Genomic DNA, 20,440 nt, shown 5'->3' with positions numbered 1-20,440 from the left:
ATACAACTTATACAATATACTAATTTTTAATATTAATGTATATTTCAAAATTTGATTACAAATAAAAGCAGTAATATTTGTCAAATATCATTAATTTATTTTTATTTAAAATTTTATTATCTTATTTTAATAAGTAATATAAGAAAGGGGTTAAGAAAAGGGGTTATCAATGCCATTCACATATAATATATTAATATATTTTATATACTGTATATGACCCCCAAATAACCGAACATTTAACAGAAAATATAAAATATTATAATATTTTGATGTACTTTAAAAAAATTAATTAAAGATAAATATTTATATTTTATTAATTTTCTCTGTCTCTAATATGAGAGATATATTAAATAATAAATTTTTATATTTACAACAATATCTTAAATGAATAGTAAAATGAATAATAAATTTTAATGTCATATAAAGTAAATACAGTAGTAAATTGAATGAGTCTATAGATACAGTATATTTAATGAATGAGTATTTATAATTGACTTACTATTTATAGAGTTTTATTAGTTTTTATTAAAAATTAATTCATACAAATTGAAACAGAATTTATTCAAATTAAATTATAAATATTGCTTGTTTTATAACCATATATTAGATATTAAATATTAAAAACCCACTTTATTTTTATGTAAACTCATTTTTTATGTTTGGAAAATAGTAATTTCCCAAAAGAAATTTTTTAGAAATTACTTTTACAAAAATTTATAGAGAACTAAATAATTTTAATTTTATTATAAATAAACTTTACTTGAATTTGTTTATATATGTACTGAATGTATGAAAATAAAATATATACATATATTTATATAACTTAATATAAAGTATATACAGTATTATATACAATATGACCTATTAACAAAAAATATACTGTGAATTATAATTAATAATTACATTATTGACTTTATTAAAATTATTTATAATTTATATAAAAGCTTTGCACTAAACTCTATTACATAAAAATTTGATTATTTATATTATAAATATTGTATATTTTAAATACGGTAATATTACATACAATATATTTTTAAATAACATTTTTATCAATCTCAATATAAAATTCTAAAATTATAATAATAATGAAAATTAATTTGTAGCTAATTAATTAAATTTACGTTAATTTATGAATTGAATTAAGATGTTTAAAATTAATTATACATTTGAAGGTAAAATAAAGTTGGACTACAGTATTATATGAACACAATTATTGAATAATGTATTTTGTATTATACAGGTATTGACTATTTTATATGTATTGGATTTATAATTAATAGGTTACCATAAATAATAATCGGATTCTTAGATAATAATTTAATTTTTTAGATTATTTATATATTGAATATATATTTTTAAAAGAAAAATTTCTCTTTTGCATAACATTACTCATGTTATAAAACTCAATGAATTTAAATAATATATTTGTATTAATAAGTTAAATGTATGTAATTTATAATTTCAATTATTTTTTGGCGGAACGCCTCCGGAACGTGCGTCAAGTTATCCACACTTTTTATAATTTTGAATACAGTATTTAATATAAATGAAAATAATAAAAATCTAATATAATTTATATTTTAACATATTTATGAGTTTGCTTAGAAAAAAACCGTATATATATATAAATTATATACTGTTTTATATTTTATCAGATTAATTATGTAAACCACATACTAATTATAAAAAACATTAACAGCTTATATATTGTAAGATAATTTGATTAACCAAACATTAATTATTAATAGCATTAGTGACTTTTAAGTTACAACATATAAACAATATCAGCAAATAAAGTGATCAAATAGTATTAGCTATGATTGTGTGAAAATTGATTGTAAAAAATCGTATTCAAGGTTTTTCCGGTACAATAAATTAATTGAAACAACTCTTCCTATAAAAACTATTTGTTATTTTGTTTAATAATAATAATTACGTGATTTCATTGACTATACGGAACTGTTTTAAGAACGAGTTCAACAAGAAATACATTTAAAAAATTATTTTCATAAAAATTAATTTAATACAAATTTAAATATAATTTGCAAAATTTGATAAATAATAATATAGTAATTTGTATATTATTTATTTATTTATTTACATATACTTCAAGTCCATTTGCAAAAATTTCTAATAACTCTAACTTAATTTATAGTATAAACATCATATAGACCAAGATAAAAAAAACAAATTTAAAAATAAATAAATTATTCAACTATTATATAAAAATGAGCTATTTTTAAATAATAAAACAAAAATTTCAGAAACGTTGATAATCAGTTTACTATAAATAATTGTGAATTATACTAAATAATAATTAGATTTAGACATATACTAAAAATATCGACTTGTTTTATTATAAAATAATTTATAAAAATTATACTATTATTATACAATAATTATTTCAATGTAATTTATAATGATAAACTTTGTTAATAATATAGCAAATATATTTATATATACACTATATTGATACATAAAACGACAATTTAATAATATTATATTTTGACACTAAAATTATAGTCTTATTGTTTTTATTGCTGATTGGGTTAACTTGTTGTGAAAGTCAATGACATATTTAACAGTAAAATTTTTAAAGTTATAAAATTAAAAATATATAACAATTTTAGAAATCCTTTTCCTTTAAAAATGACAACAAAATGATTTGTGTAATTATAAACATTTAAATTATTATAACGAATGTTGTTATTATGAAAATAACTTTAAAAAAGTGATTTCTTAATAATTAGTAAATCCTTGACATGTTGTGTATTATTTTGAATTAAAAACATTTAAATATTATGATTTTAAGTGAAACTTAAATTTTTATATTATTATTATTGTATAAAAATGTATTCATCTGTGTGTTTGCTTATCATATAAATCGATGAAAAATTTAGTTTAGGACAAGGCTATAGACAAGTGCAGTGGTAATGAGATTATGTGGTAAATAATTGAATATTTTATGTCAAAAACTTTTTATCTAAAACTCAAAAGTTGAAAGAAGACTACCATAAAAGTATAATTTTTTATCATTTATTTAATGTCTAAAATATTTTTATGAGTCTAAATAAAATGTTATTTCTTATATCTTAATATCAGAAATCATTGAAATAATATATATATATATATATATATATATATATATATATATATATATATATATATATACTTTATTTTGCCAATCATACTCTAACTACTATTTTCATAAATATTAACCAATTTACTCAAAAAAGGTAAATATAAAAATAACTAATGACTCATAAAAGTTAATTTAATTAATAATAAATTATATTATACTCAACATTATTGTGATAATATTATGGAAATTAATGGCCATAAACATAGTGCTAATACAGTTTCATTTCAAACATTAATAGTATTGTTTTATTGAAATAATTTCATAAAATTTTTGAAAAACATAATACATAGTACTATCATGTAATAAATACAATACAGTATATACTGCATATATCGTACATATTTAATATTATTACGTTCGTGTTAAAGGATATAAAATAAAATTTATTATAACATTTTAGATTTATCATTGAAAGTTAAATTAGATTTGTAATGCATTATACTGTATTCAATTTACTGTACAGTATATATTATAGTATACTAAGATTTACTATAATTAAAATATAATAGAAATACATTATAGAAACTCTGTACTGTATTTAAGGTAAAAAGTTTTCAAACAAAATATTGATAACATTATTCGTTGTTTTTAAGTTAATAATTAATATATAATAGTATTTATGGTTATATCGAAATTTGTATCAGATTTGTATATCATCTATTATACATATTTATCAAATAAATTTATAAAATTTAAAATTATATTATCTTAAAAAAGATAATTAAATATATAATAACCTTTAAATAATCTTTACTTTATTTTTAGTTGTCTAACTTTAGTTTATTTTTAGTTTTATGTGCCATAAAATTAAAAGTATTTAAACATGTTTATACAGTTTATTGTTAGCACATAATGTTAATAATTATACAATAATTGTATTAAATAAAAATACCCAAAAATGACATTGCTAACAAAGCAAATAAATTGTGTATATCTTAATGCGATATTTTGCAGTTTTTACTTAATTTTGAGTCCAATTATTAGTTTTAGCAATTTTGTGGTAAAATGTTTGTTATAATTGCAGTTTTACACCGACTATCGTAATATTGAATTAAAAATTTAGTGAATTTCGTCTAAAATGTTTTAATCATTGAAAATGCTATAAAAATGAAACATTGGATGATATAAACTAATGGAAGGCTAGCCTTGACATCCAGAGCTACAGTTTCACAGGGAGTCGTCTAAAATCGGTGCCTTAAATGAATGTATTATTATATATAAAATTTACTGAAATAATAAAACATTACCTGAGAAGTGACATACGGTTGTCATTGAATGAAGTCTACATTTTATCGATTGTTAATGAAAATCATATAATATTACTGTATGTTAATGTTATATGATATGCAAATATTATTATTAGTTGCAATCAATTAAAGCAAATAGACTGAAAACACGACATCAAGTTATATATTAACAATAACTGATGGTTTTTATACATTAAAACTTTCAATCATCAATTGACCCGTTTTAAGGTTATAGGTCTCCAAAAACGCTAAATATAATAAATGTAAGCATTACTGTATTTACAACTTCCTAAATATCTATTATTTTCATTTAACAATAAAATATTTATTAAATATTACACAAATGTGTTTACTATAATATTTCATACTATTGTTTGATTAATGAAACAAATAAAGTTATATAACAATGTTAGCAAATTATTTGTAACAAGTTATTTGATTTTTAATAAAATACGTATAGAATTTAGTTTAGTTTATATTATAAAATTAAAAACAAAAACAAAAATATAAACAATATATATATATACTGTATATAAATATATACCGGTATATAATATGTTTTAAATGCATTTGGATCGCAATTAAGTGATCAAAGTGTTTAAGATAAGACATGAAAATTACATTTGAGTGAACAGCTTCTGGCTATTAAAAAGGCAACAAATTAAAGCAATTAAAGTGAAAAGGCCTCAACTCAGAGGTAGTGCCACTTTCACTGACATATATTTGACACCATTTGGCAAACATTACTCACAACTAAATCATTTGACTATTGAATGCTAACCTGTGTTACTGTTACTGTCTCTAAAATATTTTAACTGTATTTTTAAAAAATATAGTTTATTTAATTCAAATTTTTTATATCACAAATCTTGGTGTGCATTACTATCTGCTTTAGTTTTGTTTCCATAAATCATATATAAAAACTTGAAAAAATCTGCAAAACCAATGATGCGAGACATTAGTGACATTAGTGTTGCAACTTTTGAACAGTAAAAAAGGTTTTGTAAAGTTTGGTGTAAACCTGGAGTACCTTCAAGACTGAAAATCTTAGAGTTGTTAGCACTCAAAGCTAACTAACTGTTCATTATATATATAATATACTGTATATAAGTATATAACTTATATGGAGTAATAATAATAATAATAATAATAATAATAATAATAATAATAATAATAATATGAGATACGAGTGTTGGACCATAACTTCGATAACAGGCTCTGTACTGGTGTTGACTTAATTTAACAATAAGTGTTGACCCGTTTTGTATTTATTGTGTTTTGAAATAATATTTAGCAAATATTGTGAATCCGGTAACTCTTTAGTACTGTTTTAATGTATATCTCCAAAGAGTACACTTTTTCTTCATATAATAATTTATAATAAGTGTCTGCAATACTCTGTATATTATATGTGTAGTACATTGTGTACGCATACACACAACAGCTATACAAGAGAGCACTGGTAGTCAAAGTTATGCCAAATGAATTCATTCCTCTCCTCTCACTCACGAGTTTGTCAATTAACTTACCATTTGTTGGCTTTAAAGTTGCCTTTTTTCAAATGAAATAACTTTTATTATCATTTATTTTAGTGTCTCTTCAATACACTTCAAGCACACATATATATACAGTAAATGTATGTAAAATGTATTTCACTTTTTATAATAACAACTATTCATACATTATATTTTCAAGTGAAATGTAAAGTTAAGTCATTTCATCAATAAGTTGATTGAAAAATGTTTGCCTAACTGTTGAACATAAAAATTGCTTTCAAATATCACAAGTCATATAAGTGTGTGGAGTCGGGCGTCAATCATGTCTAAGTCGGACCCGATTTTCACATTTACTATCGTATGTCAAGCAATGGTTGCTTTTATTGGTCTCATATTTAACGGATATATACTATTTGTATTGATTTGCTCTAAACTAACAGTTAATAATATTTTATTATTATTTATGGCTTTGGCTGACACTGCTATTTGTTTATTAATACTTGTGGCCAACACACCAATGAGTCTGAACCATCACTTACCACAAGTGCAACACTTGTCTATAAATTCATCACAAGTTATGGATGAATACAATGTCCAGGATTGGGCATGTGGTGCACAGGGAGCACTTTGGACAGTACTACCACTATGTATAACATGGGCTATATGTGGTCTAATAGTCGATAGATATATAGCTATAGTACGTCCTTTAAGTTATAATCGGCTAATAAATGTGCGAAAAGCGACTGTCCTATTGATTATAATATGGATGTGTTTGATATCATTTTCATTACCACCACTATTGGGATGTTGTTCTTATAGATTCCTCTTAAGTCATTCGGGATGTGTTGCCATTTGTTCCCGAAGTACAATCAATAACAATGAGTTTTATTATATGATATTATATATAAGTTCACTACTAATACCTGTAATCGTGATAATTGTGTGCAACGTTCACATAGCTTTCATTGCACACAATCATAGGCATCGTATCGTTTCAGCTATCTATGAGATCACAATGCGAGCCCAGGCCACTGTTATACACCAGTCCACTGTGACCCACCAGTCCACACACCAGTCCAGTCCCAACTATCTGTTCAAATATAAGGGTCGACACGCCTTCCTTCCTATTTTACAATTAGTCGGTTCACTCGTGATTTTTATATTTCCTTATTATATAATATATGCATACAAATCGTTTTCAAATAAGCCATACGATGACTACTGGACCTCAACCTCAACGCTCATCCTATCGTTTACGCCGATAGTTAACGGATATGTCTATGGAGTCAAAAGCAAAGCTTTGAGGAAAACTTTTAAACGACTGCTTCAGGTCTGACCTTTTGATTACTATTTCATTAGTTTTTATTTGTTTACATCACTTCACTTGTTATTGTTTTAATTAATTAATTAATTAATTTATATACAGTATATATATAGTATATATAGTATATATAGTTTATACAGTATATACTGTATATTACCAACTTTTATAGCATTCTTAGAGTTAAACAGTATATGACTGATATGAATGACTGTTTACTATTGATATACAATTATTATTAATAATAGTTAATATTATAGTGAATTTTGCAGTAATTTATAAAAATAAAGTATTTTCGGTACTATAGAATACAAAATAAATATTTATTTACTAAACATAAAGTTACAAACAATTTAATTAAACTACAAAATTAATGTAATTTATGAATTGATGTGAATTAATTAATTTATTATTAAATTAAAAATTTTAATTTACTAGTAAAATAACAATAACAATAAAAATATTAATTTATTAATTTTTTTTGTAGTTGTCTCAACTCATTTTAAATTAAATGTAAATTTTGCTTACTTTGTTGGTCACAACTTTGTATCCGCAAACTAGCCGTAAATTATGGCTATTAAGGCAACTGTAAGTTTCAGGTCTGAGACTTACATTTGACTATTACTGTTGATGAAGAGGAGCCGATCTCATCGAAACAATTGTCCAGAAATTTACCGCTAGTTTGCGGATACAAAGTTGTGACCAACAAAGTAAGCAAAACTTACATTTAAAATAAAAATATTATTATTTTAGAAATAATTAATATTTTAATATAAAATTCTAAAATTAAATTAGAGAATAAATATATTTACAATATTTGTATCAAATAAAATATAAAATATATTTAACTGATTGAACAAATAATTTCAATTCTATTGGTTATCAAATTACATAAAAAATAATTTAATTATCAATATATTCAGATTTTTATTTTTTATTGAAAATACTTATATTTTAGAGATTTTCTCAATTATTTCTATAACTATTTAATTTTTAAATATTTTAAATATAATTAAATATTTTTAAAACAAAATTTTGATTTATAAAATAAGTTTATTAATAAATAATAAACTAACAATAAATCTAATTTTTACACAAATTATATAATAATACATTAAAAACATATATTGTTTTTATGTAATCCTATTCTATATAATAAAATAAAAATATAGTTTTAGTGCTTTATATGATATACTTTATGTGTTATTGAATAAATAAAATATTTGCATTTATGTTACATTATATTAATATAATTTAGTATATGTAATAAATGCCTAATTTTATATAAGAGACATTACAGTATATAATAGTACACTATATAATACGTATCGAATATTTCATTTTAATCCATTACATCTAATTAGTAATGATATTAAATTTAGTTTATTATATAATTTTATTATATAATTATGATTTGAATAAAAATATTGTTATTTTAATGTATTGAATGATGTATTGTAGAGATATCTGTACGAACAACAGGCATCCATAGAGATTGATAGAAGACTATCATTGAGATCACAGTCATCACTGAGAGAGGGATGGAATTCATTGTTAATCACATCCAGTCTGTCCTCACAAGTGATGTATAGAAGTCAGAGACGATTCTCTGCTCCAATCAGTTGTACTCCGGTTGTAGTCTTGACTAACAATAACCATAAATTACCGGAAAGAAGACAATCCCTACAGAATATCATTGTTTGCGATACACAGACTAAGACAAAGTCAACAACTTGTCCGCCACTCACTAAAAGACCATCATTTCTGGCTGAAACCAGACTTACCTCTGCGACACCTCTCAGTCCTATACAAGAAATATCGCATTTCAGTGATAACTCGAGTGGTGTTATTAACTATGAATAAAATTTACTTAATTAAACACTTTATATATATATTATAATATTTTACCTAAAATATGTCTTTCATAACAAATGTGTTAATATATAAATTACTATTTATTTGTTTATTAACTGATTGTTATAAATTGTTAAGAATTTATTTTATTATTTATAGTTAATAATATTAAAAAATATTATATATTTTAATCGACAAAATATTTATTTATTGTAATAAAATATATTTTATTAGTTGTAAATGTATTTATATCACATATTTTTGTTAATATAATTTGTTGAAAATTATTTATTTATTTTTTTGAAAAAAATTGTAAATATAGTAATAAAATAAATAAATTTTGTGCCATTCCTTTCCTAAAATACCAATTTGTTATTTAACCTAGGTTAATAATTACATTGAAAAACACAAATAATCAATATATTATAATTTACTGATGTTTATGTTAAATACAAAAATGTTTTTACTTTCGACTCAAATTGTATTAATATATTAAATAGTATTACAGGTAAATATTAATATTAAAAAAATAATATAATAATGTAATATTAACTTATATTTTAATACAGTACTTAAAAACTATTTGTATAAAAATAAAATATGTTAATATATTATTATTATTGGTTATTATGTTAATATATTAATTAAAATTATAATTAAAAATAATTATTTAAAATAAATTTCATGAAGTAGTAGTAGTAGTAGTAGTAGTAGTAGTAGTAGTAATAATAATAATAATAATAATAATAATAATAATAATAATAATAATAATAATAATAATAATAATAATAATAATAATAATAATAATAATCATCATTTTTAATGATTTAAAAGTTTGAATAAATGTTCAATAAATCATAAGTTTTTTGTGCAATTTTTTTATTTTAAATTTCTAATCGATTATAAATTGATTGTAAAAATATCAAACATCTAAAATCAAATATAAAATAAATCAATTTAATTTACGTAACTAATAAAAAAATTTAATGTTATTATTAAGTAATTAAATAAAGTAAAAACCAATATTAATTAACTTTTGTTATTTAAATTGACTTAAATTAGATTTTAAGATTAATAACTAATAGCTAAAATAAATTTTAATTAATAAAATACAGTATATGTTATATAGAATTATATTAGGGTTATGCAAGGGTAGGGGATTAGGTCAAAATACCCCTAAGATTAAGATTTTAGGATTTTATCCCCAGACTATTTGACAAAATTGAAAAATTGTCGCTTAAAAAGAGGAGAAATGACCCACATATAATTTTTTCAAGTTTATAAAAATTATAATTTTAATTGATAATATTTTATTAAGTATTATGTTTTTATAAATTATATGAATGTAATTATTAAGTAAAAATAAGTAAAATAGTTAAAATCACATTAAAATTAATATAAATATAATATTTTAATTAAAATATTCAACTACAAAATTAAAAACTAACTATTTGTTTGACAGTAAACATATTGCAATTTAAATAGAATTTAAATATAAATAAAGTTAGTAAAACAATATATATAATGTATATTAAAATGATTTTAAAATAAAAATATGTACCTAAAAACTTAAATATTAGCTATTCATTAAAAAATTAATTATGTTATAAGTAGTATATTATTTAAAATTAATTGTAATTAAAATGTTAAAAATACATCATAGTGAAAAATTTTCCATTTAAAAATGCAATAAGTCTATACCCCCCAATTTTTACGTTATTTTTTACATTTGACTCCCTATACCCCCTAAAATCCAAAACCTTGCTTAATCCTGTTAATAGTTATGATAAAAACTGTTGTATTATATTTAATCATGAAAAAATTATACCTGTACTACTGTATACTGTATATAAATAAAATAAAACATTATTAAAATTTATAATATCGTACAATGATTTTCAAGGTTAAGTTTGTCTGTTTAAAATTATATTTTATTTTTTATAATATATTACTAGAATATGAATATATATCTCCTATATATACCAGTGGTTATTCACGCGCGTTCATTAACCAATTAAAATAGAGTTCTAATTTTCATTGTTATTGATATAATGTACAGTGTGTACAAAAAATAATGTGACTAAAAAAATAATTTATAAATTTAAATATCTAATTATAATCAAATGGTAAAAATAGCTTAAGAAGTTGAGGAATAGATCCAATTATCATCAAATGGTAAAAATACCTTAAGAAGTTGAGGAATAGATCCAATTATCATTAAATGGTAAAAATAGCTTAAGAAGTTGAGGAATAGTAATAGTTATCAAATGGTAAAAATAGCTGAAGAAGCTGAGGAATAAGTATAGTTATCAAATGGTAAAAACAACTGAAGAAGTTAATGACATGTTTTGAGTGATGGCGTTAAATCTGTACTAATTGATTGTCCAGTTATTATAGATTGTATTTGTAGTAACTGGTTTAGTAAATCATCATTTTAATATTAATTAATAAAAGTTGAATTATTAACATTTAAATGGTAATTATCATTTAAACAGCAGAATTAATCCATTGATAAGGACAACGATGACTTATGCATTTGTTGATTGTCAGACATGTCGAATGACATAAAAATACAATCAATTCTTAAATAACTTTAGTAATAACTTAATTTACAAAACTTTTATAAAGTTAATTCAATGTTTTGGACCTATTCCTCAACATCTTCAGCTATTTTTACCATTTGATGATAATTGGATCTATTCCTCAACATCTTCAGCTATTTTTACCATTTGATGATAATTGGATCAATTCCTCAACATCTTCAGCTATTTTTACCATTTGATGATAATTGGATCAATTCCTCTACTTCTTCAGCTATTTTTACCATTTGATGATAATTGGATCAATTCCTCAACTTCTTCAGCTATTTTTACCATTTGATGATAATTGGATTAATTTCTCAACTTCTTTATATACAATTTTATATATTTAATAATATTACGTTAATTGATCAGTATATCAAGTCACACACTGTACTAACAATTAAACGGTTAAACAATTAAATTAATTTTGATTGGTTAATATGAATTTGATTTTGGTCACATGATTCTGTGACAAAGTCACAGTTTACGCAGTTAGCGACCATTCAATTTCTGTGACTTTGTCACTAATACTACGTCACGAGATATATATACAATATATATAGTATAGATATATAATTAATAAATATAATATAAATAACTAATTAATTAACAAATTATTGGAAAAGCAATTTGAAAATATCAATAAAACTATATTTCAAGTGATTAAAGATATAAAAACATTTTGACATAATATTTATAATAATTTAATTGTAAAAATAATTTTATATAACTATTATTGTATTTACTATTAAATATCACTAAATTGTTTAATGTTTTAAATGTTTAAATACTAAAAAGTAAAAATCATATTCACAATAATTAATTGATTTTGCTATAATTATATATTTAAAAATATATTCAACTCAAATTTCAAGTAATTTATTAACAGTAATGTCATTATATAGTTATTTTAAGAGTTATTTATTTCTAAGTAATAATTTATAGTTTAACAGTTTATAGTTAAGCTTTATATCAATCAAATATTTTTGCAATATTTATCATAATTAGTATTTAGTATTTGAATATTTTAAATTTATTTAGACTAATATTTTCCTCAAATTATTAAGATTAAAAAGATTGATATAACATATAACAGCTCAGTATACTATTTTGGTTGTATAACACTTTAAAATATATATTTATTCATTTGTTTATTAAATAATTTTTAGATTAACTATCTGTAGTTTTATAAAATTATTTTAAAACTTCTTATTAAAAGAAAAAATTTAAAGTAAAATATATATTATTTATTTAATAAAAAATATTACTTCATTTAAATACATTTTGTGATTATTCAAACCAAACTAATAAATATCTGAAAATTTCGTACAAATATTATTACTTATCATTATAATAATTTATTATATATTTACATAATGTATTATACAATACAGTATACTATAGCATATGTTTTTGTATATAAAACATATTATGAATATTAGTAAAAGATTATAATTATTTGTATCACATTTAATATTTAGAATCCTAATAACTTTAAGACATTTGTTTTGTCTGTTTGTTTGTTTGTTTGTTTGTTTGTTTGTTTGTATGTGTGCACACTTCCTCAACAACCATTTTTTAATTCAAAGCTAAAAATATATTGTTATATTTTCAATTTTAATTTAAAGCAATATTATTTCTATGGGAAATTTTAAATGATTATTGAGCTCAGGTAGGTTTTAGGGACAGGTAGGCTGGTGTCGTGTAATTACACTTTGCTATATTATATGAGTTACAGGGCACCGGGAGGTAAGCTACCTGTGCTAAATTTTTGCAAAATTTTCTCAAATGCAATTTTCAATTTGTGTTAAAATTTTCAATTTTAATTTAAAGCAATGTTATTTCTATGGGAAATTTTAAATTTTTGTTGAGCTCAGGTAGGTTTTAGTGACAGGTAGGCTGGTGTGTCGTGTAATTACACTTTGCTATATTGTGTGAGTTTATGGCACATGTTAGCTACATGTGTTAAATTGCTTTTTTTCAAATGCAAATTTTTTTTCGCAAAAATTAAATTTTCAATTTTTATTAAAATTATTTAAATATATATAAAAACTAAAATTTCTCAAAAGTTTAGTCGAATTAATGTGTATTGGTTCAGTAGTTTTGTTACATTAGGTTATGTAGTAGTTGTATAAACAAATTAAGTCTCATTCAAATTACTTATAGTAAATATTTTTAAATTAGTAAAAGAATTGCACGGCTATACATGTTGCTCGGGACAAACTAGTATTCTTTATTATATTAAGAAAATTTGCTTTTTTTAATGTATATATAATTTTATATTAGTACAGAAATGTGATAAATTATAGTGATATTTATATTAATGTTAGTTTACACAATTTGAAAATTTAAATTTACTTCATAGTTAAAAATATTCTAATGTAATATCAAGGTTAAAATAACATATCAATTAAATTTGATGAAAATAAACACTGAAAAGTGAGATAGTTTAACTAAAAATGACTAATATAACAATTTTATTTAAGTATTATACTGTATACAGTATTAATCTATTTTTAATTTATAAAAATACTTATTTATAATATTATGTTTAATTTAATAATCATTTTACAAAGACTCAATTAAATATTAGTTATTTTTACTACTAATCAATATATTTTACAAGATTACATATTAATTTACCTGGATTTTATTGATTTTCATTATTAAAATTTTAATATAAATATTTTAACAAAAAAGTATTTGCAAAATTGAAAGTCAAAATAAATAAAAGGTTAAAATGTTAATATTTTGTAATATTAAAGATAAATATAGCAAATCAATGAGCGTATAAATTCAATATAGAGTAAAAAATATATTAATTGACTTATAATGTAAATAAATGAGAATTTAGTAAATATACGCTATATATATCATTTTAATTATATAAATTTTATATTTTGTTTGCTTCAATGTTGATTATGTTTGAAAATCATATTTATATTTTTATATTATGTCAMCACAATTTTTATCAAACAAAATACTGTACACTACTGTATATTGTAGTATAGGTGGAGTATGTTATATACAGGTATATTTATTTGAAATTAATTTTTAATAAATATGATATTCATCAATTACTAGTACTATACAATTGCATTAACATTATCTATATAATAATGTTTAATTAATAAAGTAAAAACAAAAAAATTTAATTTACCATAATTTTATAATTAGTTTTTAAAATCTCATAAAAAAAGTTTGGTTATTGAGATTGAGGTCATAAATAAATTTTATAAATCAAAGATTAATGACTCGTTTGATTGAAACATTGAAATTATTTTATAGTAAACTTGAATTTACGGTAGAAATGTTTGATAAATATAGTTTAGACCCAATAAAATGTGGAGCAAATAATTACAAATTAAATACTATAAAACTGCACATTTGTGCTATCGATCCATCAAATAATTTATTTACAATTTTTATTACTTGAGTATATATATAAATATACCGTACAATTACTGTACAACAGTTTACTTTTAAATATGTTTGACATGGATCATTTCTATTTATAAATTAATATAAATATTTATTTCTAAATTRTAAATTAATGTTTAAACTAAAAGCATTGTTTAAATGCAAATTTAAGTATGTTATAAATTATATTTAAAATATTCAATTATCAAAAAATGTTTTTAATCTATACACTAAAATTACAGTATTAATCATTTATAAAAAAATAATTTTATACATTTTAATATTCTGTATATTTGTATTACTGTAGTAATTAATTTAATTTATTCAAACAAACAACCAAAATAACATTAGTAAAAATCCTATATTATTTTATTTATTAACAATAGCAGATAATAAAATCCATTATTTAAATAAAATATAAATGATAAATAAAAAATAAGTTTTCTTTTTAATTACATTTCAATTTTGATAACAAGTATTAAAAATAGATCATCCGATAAACTTTACAATAATAGTAAACAATATATACTTAATATAATTACATAATTTATTTCAACAAAATAGAGACCAAATGCCTCACGATTGTTGAGTATTGACATTATATCCATTGCAAGTGTGAGTGACATCATTGACAATCATAGCTGCGATCTTCCACGCGATCTCCTCTTTGTCCTTATCTTGAGATGAATGCAAAGAAAATTTTTTCATGACTTTCATCAGAGAACCGGTAGGTTTGTCGGGTTCCGACTCAATCTCACTGTAAATGCGTCCATATTTGTCGATATGAGTGAACTGAAGTTTTCCACTTAAATCTCTTTTCCATAAAGTATCAGATTTTAGGTCATCAATCAAGTGATTGTTTTTATGTTTCAGATTAGTTAGAGATGAGCCACCACTCAAAGCGTCGCTATCTTTATTGCCTTTTGAACTCAAAGAGCTAACAAAACTTGATTCACTATTATAACTACTGTCACTATTTGTCCTTTTATGGCATTTAGTTGATTCAGTTTGGATGGACTGAAGACATTTGTTGAGATAATCCATAAAGAATTGGTTTTGAATGAATTGTTTTAAGTAAGTCTTCTCGAAGTACTGAATAAGAATAGCGGCCGCTCTGTCCAAACAATCACTTTTGAAATTGTTTTTCACTAATTTTTCACTTAAACTCATTAYTAAACTTTCACTAAATCCTAACTTATTGTCGATGTCATCGCTGAAAAAACGATTGAAGAGTGCAATGGCGTCGTCATAATCGTTGGAAAATTTGCGATAATTTTCAAACATTATTAAAAAATCAATGAATGACTTCATTCCTTCAGTTTCCATAAATTCAATAAAATTTGTGGCCAATAGTGTGCTATTAAACAGAATGTCAGCCAAAGTGACTGATTCTGTGGTTAAGAAGTCAACRCAAAACTTACAATAATAAGAACTATCGAGAAATAAGTAAAAATAAAGTTTTTCAATGATTTCTATGGTATACTTCTGAGCGCTTCCAAACAAATTATACGTAACTTCAGATGTTTTGTTTATTAGTTTATCTTTAATTTCATCTTTTATTTCTTTCGGTATATCTAATGAATTTGTCAACGATTCCGATAAATATTTGTCGTAAATGCCAATTGAGTCAGTGATAAAGTGTTGTCTTAAGTTATCGACTGAATGGTCGTTACTTTGCTTTGTAATACTCTTTTGTGACTCAATAAGACATTCTGTTTGAATCCAGAATCTGATCCAACATTTGCTGACATTTCCGAGCGATTCCATGAATTGAATAAAATAAGGAAATATTAAATTGTCTGACAATACTTGTGGCAAACTCTGATTGAGCCGAGAGTTGAGGTTGAGTTCAACAGACGGGTCATACATTGATTCGGCTAAAAGCATTTGATGGACAGGTTTTACATTACGATGAGAGTGCAGACTCGATATCGTCGATATCGATGCATTAGTCTTAGGACTTGACTTTAATTGGTTGGCCGTCGGCTCATCATTCATGACATCCGATGGCAAACCATTGCACTCTTTGGTTGTCACTGTAGTTGTTAATTGCGGTGAACTATTCATCGACAACATCGACACCAATGACCCATTTGGTGACCCTTTAGGCGCTAAATATGACAAATCAAGAAACTAGAGGTTATATATCAACAAAATCATCAAAATATCTTCAATAGTGACAAACCTTTATTGCGTTTAAAGAAAGACATGTCTTTAAATCAAATTCATATCATTTGCTTATAATACAAGATATTTGACATCATTTGAGACCAATTGATGATCAATAGTGAGTGCATTGTTTCAAACCATTTATACATTTCATATGAATCCCTAATAATAACCGCAAATCACTATTGATTTACATTTAAATCATTTTGTTTTAAGTCAACCACTGTTTGACACTAAAGGCGTTACTTATTATAACATATGATATTCAATACAAACATTGAATTACGTTATTTGTATTATCAGTAAATGTCAATATTATATACAATTAAATTTATATATTTGATTACAATATTATTAAACTTATTATAAAAGTTTATTAATTGTAGATAAAACTTATCAAAAAAAAATTATTAAACAATTATTAATTATTTTTATAATCATTATATCCAATAAAATATTATAACTAAACAACAAATAATTACTTTAAATAATTGTTTTATTTTGCAAAATATAATTCAATTTTTAATTTTGAAAAAAATAATTTCATTAATGTAATTCATGCATTGATTAGGTTATAGAAAAATTTTCATATAAAATATAATTCATTAAATTTTAGATATTATATATTAAATAAATAAATAAATCTCAAAATTTTTTGATTGTATACTTACTAATTGTAAAGCTTTTTAAATTAAATAATTCTCAATAATTGTATAAAATTTATAAATATAATATAAGTTAATATTAAATATTGAAATGAAAACAATTACTACAATTCAATATTCAATAAATTCATGACTCATCCTATAATTAAAGCTTTTTTTAGAGCAGTGTATATAAAATATTTTGTGAACAATTGATTTACGATATGTTTTTTGTCAATCAAATTGATGAGCAATTAGTTAAATGTCTGGAGACTATAGGTAAGTCGTGTCAAACATTTACGGGTGTTGTTGTGAGTCGTGATACTCTGACCGCAAACATTGATTCGTGTTTTCCTGATTAATATAGTGATCTTTATTAACTATGTTGTAGATAATTGCGAATCCCATTAGCATAATATAGATGACGAGTGCAAACCAGCCTAAAATAGTTTCCCATCGCCGCACCCGTAGATTACGTAATACATTAATGCCGACCAAAAATCCGGCCACAGCTCCAGCAAGATGTGCGGCATAACTGGTCCTATTCTGGGTATCATCAGTATATCGGCCATATATAGCCACTCCAATATCAGTGCCACCAAATAACACCAGACCAGCCAACCGAAGCCAATTGAACTCCATTTCTGACCAATTCTATTAAAAAGTTTTATTAAGTATTTAATTAATAGATAAAATTTATAAATATAACACAATTAAGACATACGATGACAACACTGGCCAAATGAGCCGATATGAGTGCATAGACCCCACCACTAGCACCGGCTAAATAACTGAACGGATCACTAATGTTCGCGCCTAAACTTCCGGCCGCTATTTGACAGCAAAGAAATACATTAATTCGTTAAATAATTTATTTGAATAAAATGCTGTCACTTGCGTACCAACTCCTGCCAAATAAACTGTTCCCACTCTCCACCATTTATGTACCATTTCTAATGGTATTCCGAGAATCAATTGGACGACAATATTAAAGAATATGTGAACAAATCCCGCGTGAATCAGCATATATGTGATGAACCTCCAGGCCTCTTGTCGTTTGCATGGGTCATATATAAGAGTACTTTTCCAGGGAACGGGACCTATGGCTGAGATTGATCCCATGTCCACACAATAGTAAATAAAAACWGATACTTCGAGAACACTTATTACCAAAAGAAATAATGGCGGCGGCATACCTGTCATTTGATTMACATTTTTAAAAATATAGATATAATTTAAGAATAATAATAACTATTTTTTAATGTTATGCTAATTATTACAATTATAATCCTCAAGATATCTGCGAATAATGGATCTTCTCTGTGATCGCGGAACGACAGCCATTGCTGCGTAACGGATAAGCCGATGAAGTCGTGGTCTTTGAGCGCCCAAATCTCGTGCGTGGATCTGATATCATATATCAATTAATTTGTAAACTTAATTAATAATAATAAGAGTGTCAACTAAACCATTTTAAGAAATTCCTCATAAGTGATAACACCATCTCTACAGATATCGCTTTTTTCAATCATTTCGTCCAACACTTCTTCGGGAATGTCTTCACTCAAATGATTATTGCTTTCCTTAAGGATTCGCTTGAATTGTTGGCATTCAATGATACCATCTTTGTTGGTGTCATACTTGTCAAATACTGGTCGCCACAACTGATCCATTTGTAATAAACAATACAATTAATCAATTAATACGGATAATAGTTATTAATATAATCAAAGACATCATACTCTATCCATCTGAAGACTGATGGCCTGTTCATCGCCTGAAACCGTGTCAACACGTGTTTTGACCATTTTGTTGACCGCAGTGTCGGCGACAAACAAATGTTAAGTAAATGAATCACTAATTAAATGCAATGATTGTTATGATTGTAATGACTATTAAGTTATGAATGCATTTGTCGGTCAATCAGTCATACAATAAGTGAATCACTATTTCATTCAAAAGTCATAACAACAACACATAAGTTATAACAACAAACACAACAAAACTGTTTAAAAGTCAACACTTTATTCTAAACCTAACGTCTAATGCATTGCTTTTCAATTCAATTCAATTCAATTGACACTCATTTCACACCCATTTTATTATATAGTATAACATGTAATCATATAATACTGTACTATACGGTAGTATAACATCTCTAAAAGTATTGAAAAAGTTTTTATTGCAACTATTATTGAGGAAAACATTGCACTTATATTCAGTAATATTGTATGTTTTGTAATGCTCTCTATATTTGAAAGTAACAATCTTTTAATATTTATTTTTATTGTTTTTTAATACATAATATAAAAAAGTAGAATAAATTTCTTATACTATTTATTATCAATTAATGTATTATCTGTAATGAATTAAATATAAATTAAAATTACTTTCCATTAAATTGCTTAGTTATACTTTATTTACTTAATAATACAGTATTTCATATATATTATATTATATTTAAAAGTTTATTTAGTTTTTTCAAAATAATTTTAATAAAATATTTGACTAAAAATATATACATTCAATATTTACATTAGATTTCAAAAATTGAATACAATA

General features: G+C 23.1%; 3 protein-coding genes across 3 annotated transcripts; 1 reads left to right on the top strand and 2 right to left on the bottom strand.

The window, feature by feature from the left end:
• The first annotated feature begins 6,187 nt into the window (after positions 1–6,187).
• LOC128953738 (G-protein coupled receptor 26-like) lies at positions 6,188–9,072 on the top strand. The gene is made up of 2 exons (XM_054299258.1): positions 6,188–7,218; positions 8,671–9,072. The coding sequence occupies exons 1-2, from the start codon at positions 6,211–6,213 to the stop codon at positions 9,070–9,072; spliced, it is 1,410 nt and encodes a 469-aa protein (XP_054155233.1). The 5' UTR covers positions 6,188–6,210.
• Positions 9,073–15,561: 6,489 nt separating this feature from the next.
• Positions 15,562–17,481, bottom strand: LOC128953612 (regulator of G-protein signaling rgs-5-like). The gene is made up of 2 exons (XM_054299111.1): positions 17,251–17,481; positions 15,562–17,176 (listed from the first exon to the last, which is right to left on the bottom strand). The coding sequence occupies exons 1-2, from the start codon at positions 17,273–17,275 to the stop codon at positions 15,642–15,644; spliced, it is 1,560 nt and encodes a 519-aa protein (XP_054155086.1). The 5' UTR covers positions 17,276–17,481; the 3' UTR covers positions 15,562–15,641.
• Positions 17,482–17,920: 439 nt separating this feature from the next.
• LOC128953850 (rhomboid-related protein 2-like) lies at positions 17,921–20,025 on the bottom strand. The gene is made up of 6 exons (XM_054299372.1): positions 19,621–20,025; positions 19,348–19,542; positions 19,159–19,285; positions 18,781–19,074; positions 18,603–18,709; positions 17,921–18,532 (listed from the first exon to the last, which is right to left on the bottom strand). Exons 1-6 carry the CDS (start codon positions 19,684–19,686, stop codon positions 18,176–18,178), a joined length of 1,146 nt encoding a protein of 381 aa, XP_054155347.1. The 5' UTR covers positions 19,687–20,025; the 3' UTR covers positions 17,921–18,175.
• Between the last annotated feature and the right edge of the window lie 415 nt (positions 20,026–20,440).

Source organism: Oppia nitens, unplaced genomic scaffold, assembly GCF_028296485.1.
Source record: "Oppia nitens isolate AA-2021 unplaced genomic scaffold, nextdenovo-longstitch-racon4-pilon3 scaffold23_pilon_pilon_pilon, whole genome shotgun sequence".
NCBI lineage: Eukaryota > Metazoa > Arthropoda > Arachnida > Sarcoptiformes > Oppiidae > Oppia > Oppia nitens.
Note: the sequence above shows the minus strand (reverse complement) of the source record. Positions and strands in the feature narration are given on the sequence as shown.

Bases quoted from the DNA above. Each gene is read 5' to 3' on its own strand.
- LOC128953738 (XM_054299258.1), top strand. From the start codon at position 6,211: ATGTCTAAGTCGGACCCGATTTTCACATTTACTATCGTATGTCAAGCA. The intron at 7,219-8,670 runs GTCTGACCTTTT...GATGTATTGTAG, and splicing joins CTTTTAAACGACTGCTTCAG to AGATATCTGTACGAACAACA.